General features: G+C 39.4%; 1 protein-coding gene across 2 annotated transcripts in view; it reads right to left on the reverse strand.

The window, feature by feature from the left end:
• OLFM3 (olfactomedin 3) overlaps positions 1-15,851 on the reverse strand; it is a 193,420-nt gene that overhangs the window by 77,503 nt on the left and 100,066 nt on the right. Inside the window, exon 1 of one of the 2 annotated variants that reach the window (XM_063428425.1) lies at positions 9,383-9,551. The exons of the other annotated variant lie outside the window; for it this stretch is intronic. Within the exon in view, the coding sequence (XP_063284495.1) occupies positions 9,383-9,511 (129 nt within the window). The 5' untranslated portion in view covers positions 9,512-9,551. Of the gene's footprint in view, positions 1-9,382; positions 9,552-15,851 lie in introns of those variants that run through there. 2 annotated transcript variants of the gene reach the window in all.

Here is a 15,851-nt window from a genome sequence, read left to right on the forward strand (position 1 = left end):
AGAGCTGTACATTTTTGGTCAAATAATACATTTTGAAAAAAAAAACTAAACTTTCACTCCACTATTATCAAACTCTGTTATATTCTCCTTATTTTTTGCAAATCTCTTGTCAGTTTGCCAGAATGACTGGTTTGAGGAGTGTATAGAAGTGTGAAATTATTGTCATTATGTACGAGATGTGATGTAGAAACAATCCCTTAACAAAAACCCAAGTTGTTAAGTAAGAAGGCTCTCTTCCCATTACAGCTTTACAGAATGTACCCACTACCTCAACTGAGCTCCTGTCAAGTAGCGCTATTTGGACAGATGTCATCCAAACTCGTTCGGTTATCATAAAATAACTGACAATTACGTCAGGTAAAGCCAACATGACATAAAATATGTAACTAAAGTGATATATGTTTATGTTTCATGCTTCTATACAAGGCCGAACAAAGCATTGATACACTGTTTATTTCTCATCAAACACCTTGAGAAATATGTTTTCTCTCTCCTACTGTCAAGTGGGACTTTTTGTCACTTCTTGCCTTTTTCGCAATCTGATGACAATACCACGTAGCACTAGAACTGGTGTGATAGCTCATTCAGCTAGTGTACTTTCTATAATAACTGTCTAAACATTTAATAAGCTCTGTCATTCATCTTTACCAAGGTTCATACTACTGAGTTGGGAAATTATAGCAAAGATATCCCGGAACATACTTGAAAGCAATAGAGAATCTTAATGAGCACTCTTTACCAAAAGGATGTAAGATGATTTAATGAATGCTACCGGGGATATCCTGTTTTTGCTGTGCATGGAAATCTTTTGTTGTCCACACAGTAAAAAAAAGAAAAATATCCATAAAAATTACGTTAAATTATTACCCTGATTATAAATTCATGCTAAAGCATTTCCTGCATGGTGTGTGGTTTTATCACATGGGTTAATGCTCATGCAGGGTGAGCAAGCCATCAGCTAAATAATCCAACTGGAAGAATCCATCACTTTGACATTTTCAACCTGCGGATACCTGAAAACAGCAGTGGATACTGAGAATCAATTTGTAGTTCCCACGGGTTACCAAACTTGCATCATCTCTATCGCATGTCATCTTGTACTTAAACGTCAGGTAAGGATTATAGGCTGTACCCATCAGAACCAGCTTTTTTTTTTTAAATAGTTTGTCAAAATAGTTTGTCAAAAACAAAATCAGTTTATGTTTGTTCATCAAAGTAGTAAAATGATAAATCTTGTAAAATTATATATTTAAAAACATCATTGTGTGTTTGAGTGCAGCAATTAGCACAGAGCTTCATTGTTTATTCAGAAGTGAATTATAACAATGATTTTCAATATAAACAAATGACAATAGTGATTGTTTTAATATCTAACTATATATGTGATAATTTAGAATTCATTCTCTTAAAGGGATTCTATAGAGCCAGGAAAACAAACTCGTATTCCTGGCACTATAGGCTCCTGCAGTGCCCCCTCCCTCGCGCCCCCACTCCTGCGGTGCTGAAGGGGTTAAAACCCTTTCAGTCACTTAGCTGAATTCAGCGCCGATGTCCCTCGGGGCTGGATCCGGCTCTGCCCACACTCGTTCCCGCGACGCCAGCCAGCGGGGGATACCTAATGCGCATCCGCACTCGCAATAGGATTTCCCCATAGGAAAGCATTATCGAATGCTTTCCTGTAGGGAAAAAAATCTGACGTTGAAGGTCCTCATGCAGAGCATGAGGACGTCCAGCGTCAGATAACGGACCAAAAATCCATTTAGATTCCAGAAGTCCCTCTAGTGGCTGTCTAGTAGACAGCCCCTAGAGGAGGAGTTAACCCTCAGAGGTAATTATTGCAGTTTCTCAAAAACTGCAGTAGTTACCACTGTAGGGTTAAGGGACATGGGACATCAATTAGCTGAAATGGTCTGAGTGCCTACAGTGTCCCTTTAAATCTGCCAAGTCTGCTGTCAATTCTCAAAAAGAAAATACACTCACATTAATCTTAATATTCTGATGATAGCTTTTCTTGTAAACTTGGTATTGTAATTAGATGGCTAGAGATATGCAAATCTAAAGGAAAGGTAAAACTGGTTAAACAAAATAGCTAGTTTGGCAGAAACATTTACTACATTTTGGGCTTGGCTGCTAAATTCTATCTCCTATTGCCAGGTTAATCTGCCAAATACAGGCAATGTTGCAATGAACGCTGCTGTTGAATTTGACACAGTTATGCACTGATGTGAATTCAGCTATAAATAAATCACGTACTAGCAGTGAAGTAGGTAAAGAAATTGTGATAATTGATCCTCTGATACAGTACAGAAAGCTCCATTTGGTGTGAAATACATCTGAATTGTTTTTGTTATGTCACCCTAGTCTTACCAGGCTAGAGAATTATCCCTCTGCAGTAAAAAAGTGTTTGCAGCATACACAATGTGAATCAACACTTGTAACACTGCTGGAGCTGAATGGGGTCTTAATTTTAACTTAGGGTCCAGTTGTCATTGTTTGTGTGAAGAAAACTTGTACCCACACTAATTCGATTGAAAGGACGCAGTAAAAAAATTCATTACTAGGGTTCGTTTTGCATATTCTCTGATTTTAGTTTTCTTTTTATATTTTTACTCAAATGAAGTCAAGATAACAGCAAACTGCACTTACAATAATAGTTCATCACAAATATTTATAGCATTCTATGAGGGTGACATTCCTAACAGAAGGCCTGTATGGGGCCATTTTAAAGTAGCTTTTTTGATAAGCCCATATTTCAATGGGCCATTATAAGATGATATAAGTATGCATTCCATTCTAAAACAGTTACAACCAAAAACTTGTTTACCCTCTCACTAATCCCCATATTGAATACGCCAACATATGCATATATTATAATTACAATTTGTACTGAATTACATCGTTTTTTTTCTGTATGATGAAGTTCTAAATGAAGATTCCAAGCATTGTAACCAGTATTTCCTGCTTTACAGAAGTAAAATGGCACCCTACTAGGGTAAGTAGTCAATCGCTAAGATGGCTCGCTCTGCCAGTGACCCAGCCCTGCACAGCTCAATGGAGCCAACAGCTCCTGGCAGGTGCTTCTAGCTGCAGAAGAAGCCATGAGCAGCGTCCAGCAGACCCCAGATAAGTAATCAAACCATTTGAGTAAAAACAGGTTAAGACAGGTTAAAGTATCAATTTGAGGTGATCAGCCTCTTTGGTTTTTAATCAGAACTGCAGTTTCAGTGTCTTTGAGTAAACTTGCAAATAATAAGAACGTCTGTAATATCCAGGTAGGTTGGAACCAAATCAATATGAAAACAAAGTCCATTATAGAAATAAAGTTAGTTCATTTTGGAGATCAGGTTGGAATAAATCAGGATGGTTGAAGGTAAGTAAGGGTGGAGCAGGTTTTCTTTAGAAAGAGCCAGTAGCAGAAGACTTGCCAGGTTTAGAACACAACTTATCTCAATGTAAAGGCCCTGTGATGAGTTGGGTGTGCTTTTGTAGCAGATTTGGATTATCATGCTATGCAGGTGAGAGTGACTGAGGTGACTAGTGGCGAGAAACAGGTATTGCAGTAATAATACAGAATAAAATAAAACAATATCTTGGTTGTCAGAATAGGATCCTGACACACAGACATACATACACACATACAGACACACACACACACACACACACAGCGACAAATACATACATACACACATACAGACACACACACACACAGTCATACAGACACATACACACACACACACACCTTTCCCTGGGATCTAGTGGCTCAGCCTGATGGGAGTCAGAGTTCCCACTCTGTCTCCCTCTGCTCCTTCCTCCGGAGCAGCTCCCGGTGGTTGCTGGGAGCTGACTGGGCTCCCTGGAAATACATAGCATTGGATGGCATTGGATGGATACACAGCATTGGATGGACCACCTGATGGGCTCCTTCAATGTTACACCACATGGGCCAGGGCCACATTACTTAGCCGGCAGGACCTGCGGTCGCAGGGGTTCGCAAGGTGGCTGGGACCCTGGAGTGGCAGGCCCGATCACAGCTACGACCCCTGCGACCGCGGTAGTTCCGCCACTGCCTTGGAATGTAAAAGGGAATTTTTGGCCCCATTACTACTACAGTAGGCTCCAGTGGTTATGATGCTTGAAGTGTTCCTCTAAATTCTGATACCTAAAACGCTCTTCACAACTTACTAGCTACAGAGGATAGGTAGATTGTGGTAAGTACAATTAGACACCTCGGCCTGTAACAATTTTCACCTCCACTCTGCTGTCTTACACACCATCTTTAGCAGCTCACATGACTCCTCTAAGGCTCCCCCATTCTTAAAGAAGACACTATATTGTTCTATGAAACCTTTCAGCTTTCAAAACTTATAAACCATACCTAAACACCCACATCTTGTACATTTTCTGAACACACTGGTACCGATGGTTCTCCTGACAGTTTATTTTATCGGATACATTGGATGTGCAACTCACTACCTGTAACTGCCAAGTTCGTTTGAACAAGGCCTTTGTCCTCCATTGTTTATTTCCTTGCTATAAAATACCTTTTTGTTTTGTTTATCTTTTGTGCAGCTTTGCAGACCAAGTTGGAGCTGATTAATAAAATTTAAATAATTACCATATTTTGGAGAGAGAGTCTCTCTTTGGATAAAACTCTTTCTTTCATGATATCGCCCTCTTTTTTAGAAGCACCGTATATTTTGTGTGTAACCACATAATCTTATATTGTTTAGTAAAATTTCCAGACCTGAATTGTCAATTACCTTTGATTTCAGGATTTGCTTGTTGACACAGACTCTTGGAGTGTAGGCTTGCATTACTCCGTGTTTTCCCCATGTTAATGGTATCGGAATTCCCAATGGCACAAGAATCTTTTCCATACATTAGAGTACCATACGGGACAAAAACAGGAACCCTCACAGAACTAAAATGACAACTGTGTATCTGTACTTCATAAGCTAGGCTACACTTTGTGCCCTGCTTTATATAAAAAAAGCACTCAGATTCACTCTAGAAATTCCCCCAGAGAGCTCTACACAGTACTTAGATATTCAGGTTCCAATGGATCTGAACACCAGTCGGAAGCCTTACCCTTGGATCGTTCCTTCATTTTTTTTTTTTTTTTTTTTTTTTTTTTTTGGTGTTATTAACAAATGTTATTTCGTTAATTGCGTTTGTTAGTATCGTGGGGTAGGGTGATCGCTAGTCGCGATTCTCTACATAGGGTCTGGGAATAATGATCTCAGGCCGCAGCCGAGTTGCTCTGGGTGTGTGGGCGATAGCTTTGTTAGCGACGCCATAGTAACCGGAGCCCCGGCACCACGGTGAGGCCTAGAAGGCGAGTGGGAGCGATGCAAAATAAATCTTAAAAATACTTGCATTAAACAAACACTTCGCCAAATATGAAACATGGAAAAGGTGGAACTAAAAGTGGTTCTTGTGAAAGAGAGAGAAAGTTGAGTTATCATGCCCGTTATTGTGGATACAGGTATAGGAATGGACAGTATCATATATCAGCAGCGACTTTGGTCCAGCCGCTTTGGGCCTTCTGCGGGGGCTTGCTTTGCTCTTTGCGTGTTTCCTGTGAGCTTTGGCGCGACAGTGCAATGTCCCGTGTGGCGGGGATCTTTTGGGAGTTTTTTTTTTTTTTTTTTTTTTTTTTTAATATTATTATTATTATTTATATATTTTTTTTTTTTTTTTTGTTTATTGTTTTTCTGTTATTATTTTTTTTTTTTTTTTTTTTTTTTTTTTTATTTACAAATGCTATTTCGTTATTTGTGTTTGTTTGTATCGTGGGGTAGGGTGATCGCTAGTCGCGATTAGATACACAGGGTCTAGGGATAATGATCTTAGGCCGCAGCCCAATTGCTCTGGACGTGTGGGCGATAGCCTCGTTAGCGACGCTATAGTAACCGGAGCCCCGGCACCACGGCGAGACCTAGAAGGCGGGTGGGAGTGCTGCAGAATAGGTCTTAAGTAGGTACTTGCTTTAAACATTTTGCTAAACATAAAACATTTTGCTAAACATAAAACATGTAAAAAGGAGGAACTAAAGGTGGTTCTCGTAAAAGAGAAAGAAAGTTGGGCTATCATGCCCGTTATTGTGGTAACAGGTATGGGAGTGGACAGTGTCACTTATCTGCAGCGACTGTGTTCCAGTCGTTTTGGACCTTCTGTGGGGGCCTGCGTTGCTCTTTGCGCGTTTCCTGTGGGTATTGGCGCGGTAGTGCAATGTCCCATTCGGCGAGGATCTTTTTGCCGTCTTCTTCGTTGGTGATGTGCCTGTCAGTTCCATTACGTCTGACAATCAGCCTAGCTGGGAAGCCCCATCTGTAGAGCACATTTGCTTCGCGCAGGGCTCTTGATATCAGGGAAAGTTCTTTCCTTTTCAGGAGAGTAGATGCAGAAAGGTCAGTATATAATTGGACCCCTTTGAATTTCTCCGGTAGGTTTTGTGATTGTCTGGATGCTCTCATAATCTTTTCTTTGGTTGTGTAGTAGTGCATTTTGGCAATTGCATCTCTGGGTGTTGATGCTGGCAGGGCTTTCGGTTTTGGCAGCCTGTGGATCCGGTCAATGAGGAAGTCTGACTGGGCGAGATCGGGGACCAGATGTTGGAAAAGGCCGATGGCATAGGCTTGGAGGTCTTGGGGGAGTACCTCCTCTGAGATGCCTCGGATGCGGATATTGCTGCGCCGGTCTCTATCTTCGTGATCAGCAACTTTTTCTGTCAGGCGAACTAGCTGTGCTTGCATGTCTGCATAGGCATCCGCCAGGGTGTTGTGAGCGGAGATGATTTCCTCTGCTTTTTCTTCTAGGCGTGATGTTCGATCCCCAAGCGCTTGGATATCGGTCCTGATATCTCTCGCCATTTTAGACAGATCAGCTTGTAGCGAGGTCTGCATGGCTTGCAGCATTTTGTGGACCGAAAGGTCCGTAGTCGGAGCTATCGTCGGTTCCGAGGCTGAGGTGAGGTCGCTGGCGTCAGAGTAGGCCGCTGGCGAGCGTTGCAGGTCGGCGCCATCTTGGGCCTGCGGGCGCGGCAGTGCCAGCGCTTGTACTTGTAGCAGGGATTGCCTCTGCTTAGTTTTCTTCGCAGATTTTGTTGCCATGTTTGCGTGGTACCTGTTGTAGGTGGTGGATGTCTGGTTTGGGCTGAGTAAGCTCGAATTATTAGCTGTGGAGGGTCGGTTGATGGAGGAGCTAACAGCACATGCGACTGTCCGATTGAGCTGTCAGGCCACGCCCCCCCTCGTTCCTTCATTTTTGTTTCCACCACCCTGCTTTCCAAATCTTGTATCTATTTTCCAGCAACCTTGACTTGTTTTCTGGATTCTACATATTCCTCACTTTCCTTGACTGAATCTGACCATGCTTTATCTTTCTGCAAATGTTGTATCTCATACCTACTTTTTATTTATCTCCATCTCATTTCAAAGTTTTCATAGGAGTTTCATGGTTTCTGATATTTTGTTTTATTTAATTATATACAGCATTTTCAGTGCTGTGGGCTAACCAATGACAACAGTTAAGTTGGATCCAAAGCAAGCTAGTTAGGCATGTTTCACTCTGATAAGGCCTTTTCCCTACTTTAGCCCAGCTCAGGCCAAATGTGAAATTCTAGCTAACTATCTCAGTCCTTTCTTAGATACAAAATCAGACCAGCTAGACCAGTTTTTAAGCTATAAGACTGCTTAGAAACTTAAAAATTCATATGCATTTATTTTTCATGTTTGCACTAAGATAACTTAGCGCTATCAATTACAAATATAACCACTAATTTATTTTTTGTTTTGATTTTGTATCTCGTGCAACAGCACGCACCTCAAGCCCTTATTTTCTCACTTCTTTATATATTAGCATATTGGTAATTATGAAGCACATTAAAACTTGATTCATTTTTTTTGTGTCTAGTGTACTTCACAAATATAAACAAGCCAAGGATGCATTGGAAATCTACACCACTGCAGTTCAGGATATTATAATGATGTGATTTGGTCTCGATGACTTATAAAGAAATATGTTCCTTAATAGTGCTTTCCAGCCTTTAATGTGCATGTTAGGGACCATCAGATCTTGGCTTGATTACAAATCTGGTCAAATTGTATTGATTATGTGTACTTTGAATATGAATGAAGATATAAATAGGATGAGAGCTAAGGTGATTATATTACCTCTTTGATTTTAGACACTTACAAAGAATGCATGCTGTAGGGTACCAACATACTTTGCTGTGAAAGTATGATGTGAAATATGGTCTCCCTAGAGACAGGCAAAATATTAAGCTCCAGCTTGCTCAACCAGCCAAAAGGATGTCAAAGCAACATGGGAGTCGTAATCAACAGAAGAAGTTGCTTATCCATGAGATAAAAAGCTTTCCTACAGCAGGCAATGCAGGAAGTATTAACATATTGTGCATATTTCAGCCTATCCTAGGGAGATTTGCAAATTTACTTTACTGAGCTCCCAACAGCTGAAACATATCCGCCACTCCTACATACATCGTTAAATACTTAATGAAGCTACTTAAAAATCTAGCAATAAGAAATCAGATGATGCTGCCCCATCTTTAATTTGGCAACTGTAAGTGCGAATTAACCGTTTGTATTTGGGCTGAAGGGAATAATGCCAAAAATCAGTTCAAGACCTGTTTAATAAAGTCTCCCAAACACATAATGAGTAGAAAAATGATGATGTCCATTAAACAGATCAAATTTAGGCACAATAAGAACCAAAGGGTAACTAAATAAGCAGGACTTAATATGTATGACCGATACTTTTATATATAGAGCGAACAAGTTTTCTCATGCAAGATACAATGAGTGACGTGTATAACAAAACTTAAAAAAACACAAGTAGGATAGTTGGTTTGAAGAGTCCTGCCTGCAAGCTTATCAAGGAATCATACTGACCCCATTCTGCATCTGATAGGTCTCCATCCGAGACATGAAATATTTTTTAGATCCTCCTCCTAAGTAAATTATGAACCACTTGGGAATTGGAATTTTCATATTCAACGTATGTACACACGACCTGACTGATTCTTATTCAGTCTGTGAATTCTCCTCAACAATCTAATTAAAATTAACTCATCCTTTCAGCGCCAGAGGGATCAGAAAAAAAAAAAAAAAAAAAAAAAAAAAGCTCAATTAAAAAAATAAAAGAAGTAAACTGCACACATTAAATCCGCATCTGACAAGCTGGAATTAAAAAATGATATCAGTATTTTGAGTAATAAGCATGGTGTTAGTTCCCAAAGTCTTCACGGCAGGAGATCTCATACAAAGAATCATCTTTCAGTGAAAGAGTTAAAAGGGATCTGCTTATGGATAATACAGTGTGAGAGTAAAGGATTAGTTAGTCATGCAGACTGGACACTTACCAGAGAGTTGCTGATGGGGATACGCGTTGTATTTAGTCCTACCAGGGAGGGGAGCGTTTGGGACATCCAGTTAGAGATTATTGCCATGGTGCTGAGAGCAGCACCCAATGTTAAAAGCTGAGAGCCCATCCTGGGGAAGCTAATGAGTTTTCATAGTGACTGATCAGAACCAGAGATGGGAAAGAGTGGGAGGAGGAACGGCAGAAAGCCACAAACAGCATCCAACAGGAGGGTTTGCCTCTTGTACAGTAAATGAACACACATAAAACACTTATATATATTCATCACAAACATACGCTGAGCTTTCCTTCAGGCTGGGGAAATTAGAATGGTAGACTTGGAAAACATTATTCAATTACTAAAAACAATTAAAAAAAATATACATTTATGAAAACTGACAGTTTTATAAAAACCTGCTACCCTGCTCAATCCTGTGTCTTAATGTTAACATTTGTGACATTCTGATCATATTAGGTTATATTTCACTTGATATAAAATAGGTTGTCTTTTAAAATAAACAAAAAAAACAAACAAAAAACTAAAATATGGATTTTTACACTGTTTGTAGCCAGTTAACCAAATATGCCATACCATATTTATATGACGATAAATAAGCACAATTGCCTTAGGTTAAATGTTTAAACATATATGACATTATTTTACCCTACCTAGATCCTATTCCTACACTAAAATATACATTTAACTGGTGTTCCCCTTTGCTATTCCACAGTGGAATGTTGCATGCCACAGTTCCGGGGGAGGGGAGAGCATAAAAATGCTTAAAATTCCAGATGTCTCTTTATTTTATGTTTTATCAGCCTTAGTTTTTTGTTGACTTTTTTGACTACTCTCAGTTCACTTCTAGTACCAAGAAATTCATAAATATTTGTTTATTTACTTTATATGGTTTTATTGGGTGAAGAGGCATGGCACGTGTAGTGTGAGCATTTCAGACTTAAATGATACTATGAAATTAGTTAAACATATTACAATATGCTTAAACTTTGAAGGGACACTCCAATGCCTAAATAAAAATTCACTATTTAGTAGATATACTCAGAATTAAAACATGTATGCAATTAGTTACGCATTTTTTTCATTGGGGTATATCTTTCAATAACTGAAGTTCTCTTGTCTGCTGCCTTTGCAAGCCCTCCTCTTCTAACCCCGCCAGACTTACTGTGGCTGTCCAATCACAGACTTCCCACTGCAGTCCAATGAGAAGTATTTGCAAGGCAGGTGCTCTTGAGTTTAGCTCCACTGAGCTAAACTACCTGGAAATAACTGAACCAGCTTAACTATTGACAACTAGGGGTCTGCAATAAGATTCATACATAGAAGATTTCTATTGAAAACTACACTTTTTGTAAAATGAAAAATAAAACACACTCTTCACACATAAATCATGTCAGCAAGCTAAAGTGCTTGATGTGTTTGGAGTGTTGATTTAATTGTATTACCCTATACTTTTCTAAAACTTGTAAACTTATTATAAATGGTTGGTTCCTGCTTTCCAGTGGTATATCCTTAAAAAATGTAGTACGCATTTCAATAAAAATACATACAGATATAGAGTAATTGTTTCAGGGTAGGCTGCCAGTTCTAAGTGCCAATCTCATTTTACATGCCATAATTGACTGATGGTGGATTTTGTAAACAGACACTTAAGAAGAGCTTATGTTGTGTTACGATGCACATGATGCTTGGAGTCCTCAAACAGTTCATTAAATCACTCTAAAGGAGTCAGACTGATTCAGAAGATAGGTGATGCTGAAGGTGTTTAGTGTCTTGGTAAAATTGGACATTGTCTCCATCCAAGTGTGCAGTGGCGTACACACAATCCATGGGGCCCCAGGACAAAACTGATCCGTGGACCCCCCACCATCCTCCTTCCCCCAACAGAGACACACATACAGATACATACAGACACATACATTCATACATACACACAGACCGACACACACAGACACATACATATAGACCAACACACATACATACAAAGACACATACAGACAGACAGGCACACATACATACATACATACATACATACAGACAGACACACATACATACATACATACAAAGACACATACATACAAACAGACAGGCACACATACATACAGACAGGCACACATACATACAGACAGACACACACACACACACACACACACACACACATGCAGACAGCACACATACATACAAACAGACAGGCACACACAAACACATACAGACAGGCACACAAGACACACATACAAAGACACAAACATACGGACAGACATGCACACATACATACAAAGACACTTACACACAGACATATACAAACAAACAAACACACACAATATTTAAGTCACCCTTGCTTCTTACCTTTTAGGTGCAGGAGGGTGACTGGGGTCCAGTGGTGGCTCAGGTGGATGGGAGTCAGAGTTCCCACTCTGACTCCCTGTTCTTCCTCCCGCGCGGCTCTCAGTGTTAGCTGGGGGGAAGTGACGTGCAGTCACTTCCTCCCAGCTTGTGATGTCATCATAGGGGGCCCGGTCGCGCTGTTAAAGCGCCCAGCGCTGACTGGGCCCCCTTACAATCCATATCCATCGGGTGGCCCTGACAGCATGGGCCACCCGATGGACCCCTTGGAGGACGGCCCCTGCGGTTTGCTTTGCGGGCCGGGACCGCAAAAGATGGCAGCAGGTACCCGGTCGCGGGTGTCCGCAGGGCGGTCGGGCCCCCTGGAGTGACGGGCCCGGTCGCAGCTGCGACCCCTGTGACCGCGGTATGTATGCCGCTGCAAGTGTGTGCAGTACACAGCTAAACACAGCTAAACTAAAAAATAAAACAAAAAGGCGCATGGAGAGCATCTGGAGTAAAAACAAATAACGGACACATAAGCACAGAAAACTCAGGAGAATAAAGCACCGTAACTTTCACTGTTTATGAAACTTTGAGAATATATAAGCGATAAGCCTATGACTCTCCATCTAATTGTAGAACACATTTCAGGATTTGTTAAGAGGATGGTTCATAGCATATTTTCTCCAGATACCACCTATATTTAAATGGACACTATAGTCACCAGAACCACTACAGCTTAATGCAGGGGTTCTGGTGCCTATAGCCTGTCCCTGGAGCCTTAGCACTTTTCAGAGAAAAGGCAGTATTTACATTGCTGCCTAGGAACACCTCTAGTGGCAGTCACTCAGGCACACTAGAGATGCTTCCAAGTCCAGTGTTGCACAGTGTGCAGTATTGGTGTTGAGCGTCTCTACGATCTGCATGGAGGTGCTGAATGTTCCCCATAGAGCTGCATTGATTCAATGCATTTCTCTGAGGAGATGCTAATTGGCGCAGTACGGCATCTTGCCGTACATTTGCAATAGCAACTCAGTGCTTTACAATGGAAAACTATGGATTGGCTGAGCTCATCATTAAGACTGATAATATCAGCCATGGAGGCAGACCCAGATGGGATCAGCCATGGTGGGAGTTGCGCTGCACGGAGAAAAGGGGAGTAAAATCACATTTGTTACTGCACAGAGAGGGGTCAGTCACCTAAACAGCCACTTCAGGACAATAGTGTCAATAATACATGTTTGTACTCCTGACACTATAGTGTTTCTTTTACTACTGGTTCTTCACATGCTTGAGATTACAACTGAGCTAAAGTCTGGATTACTACTTTACTTATGTTGTAAATCAATAAAAAAAAAATATATATTTAAGTGTATCACAAATGAAAAACATCACAACCATTGTATTACATGAGAACAAGTCAGATACAAGTGTGAACAAATTATACTCTAAATAGTATTTACCCAAATATTGCTTTGTTAAGATGCATTCATCAGAATGGAAAGTGACCTCTTCCAATGATACATAATTTCACAAAATATTTTTACTAAAGTACAAGGCAAGGGGTACTCAGTGGAGGGGTAAGGTGGTGCTCAAGATGCAACACTGAGGTGCCTGCCCTTTGAAGATTGATTTATTATCAGCAACTACTCTGGATTCTGTTTACAGTCGCCCACACAACTAGCTTGTTGAGAATGTGTGTGACATGGACCCATCCAGTCTCTCTCCAGCCCCCATTTTACTACTTATCCTTGGGAGCACTAGGGCACTCCTGGCACCATAAACATTACATATAATGTATATATTTTGCTGTACACTGATTGGCCCAGGAAAATCTTATTAAACACACAGGTAAATGAAAATCTTCAAAAAGATGAATTATATCAGAGTGTCTTTATTTGGACTTTGTTATATTTTGTGCAGGTGTCCCCATTTAAATACCTCTATTTTTTTTTTTATATAATTTGTGTTATAATGTCCCCTGGAAATATAGAGTTTATTTTTTGTACAGAATCATTTTATGTGTAAAAGCAATTGAGCAAATAGTTATGCCTATGAAAGAAAGAGGTTATATATGGGAAAATCGTTTTTTGATTAATTATGCATTTCTTTTTTCTTACATTTCCTACCAGATATTCTTTTAAACAAGCCCCTTTATTTCTTTCCAAATGGTTGTATAAGGGAAATCGATAGCTGGTTGACATAATACAATATGTTACTGTTTCATGTAGCAAATGTACTTCTGCTAACCAAATGCTACGAGAGAATCATGTTTAATATTCTGAAGACACCGCAAAATATCTGCTCTTGGGAGAAACATTTATCTTCATAGTTTGTCACAGGAAGTTTTCTGTCTGTGAATGCAAATTGATACATGATAAATTGGAGAGTAACAGACATTTTACATTCTCTCCAAACTTTTTGTTTCTCTAAACCTTTCAATAAAACATACTTGTTTGTGGAACACACCTGGCATTGAACCATTTGACAAGTAAAAGTTGGTCTATGGATAAAGGTAATTTTTCCTTCACCTGTCCAAATCCAATATCTTTTTTTTTTTATTAACCCTCATTAGAGGCTTTGAAATATATTAGCTTTCTCTATAGGAACATAATTACATGTTTGAGAGATATGATAACAGTAAGCTGGTTATGATGGATCTAGTAATTTAGGCGAGTGTTTGGGAATGCCACTTACACACTCTAATAAAGGGATAGGCAACCTTCAGCACTCCAAACGTTGTCAACTACATCTCCCATCATGCTCTTGCAGGCATAATACTGGCAAAGCATAATAAAACATATAGTCCACAACATCTGGAGTGCCAATGATTGCCTACCCCTACTCTGATAAGTAGCACCACATAAATAAGCTCTTTAGCTTTAACAGAAAGAGAATATAATTGGTGTTTGTTTTCAAAATGGACATTGATTGGTGCCTACTGGTTACTCTTTGACAGTCTTTCCAAATTTGCTTTCAAGGAACACTGCATAACATCCTTTCCAGATTAGGATGTTTGTCAAGATTGGTTCAAAATGGGTGACGTCATGTTTTTTTTCTCAAATCTGCTTAAATTATTATTTTTATGCTCTCATACTCAGCATTAAGTGAATGACACAAATATGGGCCAACCTCAAGCAGCTGAGCCTTTATGTGAATTTTGGGTTTTAACATCTTTGATATCTTGCTATTTGGAACATGATAACAAGAATTTATGGATTCCTACGTATAAATAAAAAAACCTAGGGAATAATGAACAGCAAGAGTATTTACAATTGTCTCAACACAATCAAATAAAAAAAATAGAAAGATGTATTTTTGGCTTTATTAGCTTTCTTTAGATAAGGTAAAAAGTTCCTGATTTTGCTACCATGGATCTAGCAGTCCATAGAGAAAACCCAGTTCATGGAGTGTCCGAAGGAATCCATTTTATTAGATTGATCTACTTATTACTGGTTCGGTTCATCTATGTCTATGTCACCCTGTGAGCATTATTTGTCCTTTAGAGCATTCTTCATAATAGTGGATATGTTATTACATGAATACAGATGTCCGTTTGATTTCAAGCTAGTAATATTTTTTCAACCATACTCGCCTATTTAAAAAATACTGAGAAGTGGAACCTTTGTGAATCAACCCTAACAAGGATGAATAGAAAATAAGCATACAATTATTCTATATATGTATTTAACAAGTGCTAATGGTGACAGAGAGAATGAGTTCCTATTGAGCAGAATTTGGCTGTGACAATTCTGCATTATTTGCTAATATTACTGACTTTTTGGACGTCTATCACGGACACCGACTCAATAGCTATAACGTTTGATTAAGGTCAGGGATAATCTGGAGCTCTTTACTGACTCAGTTAAATTTACCTAAGTCTAAGCTGCATGATGATCCTGCTGGCTAAAATTGTAGCCAAGATCACTGTACAAGGTTCAATTGGAGGGTTAATGTGATACAATTCTAAATGTCATAGGGAGCTTGTTTTTAATAGATAGAAACCGAACTTAAATCACTGACTAAAATGTAGGACGTGGCAATGTGATATGAATATAAAAAATATAATAAATAATAAGTAAAGCTATTGGTTTGAATCATTGTAATTACTGTTAAATTAGCCCTGCCA

The sequence above is a fragment of the Pelobates fuscus genome, chromosome 7, assembly GCF_036172605.1.
Source record: "Pelobates fuscus isolate aPelFus1 chromosome 7, aPelFus1.pri, whole genome shotgun sequence".
Taxonomy (NCBI): domain Eukaryota; kingdom Metazoa; phylum Chordata; class Amphibia; order Anura; family Pelobatidae; genus Pelobates; species Pelobates fuscus.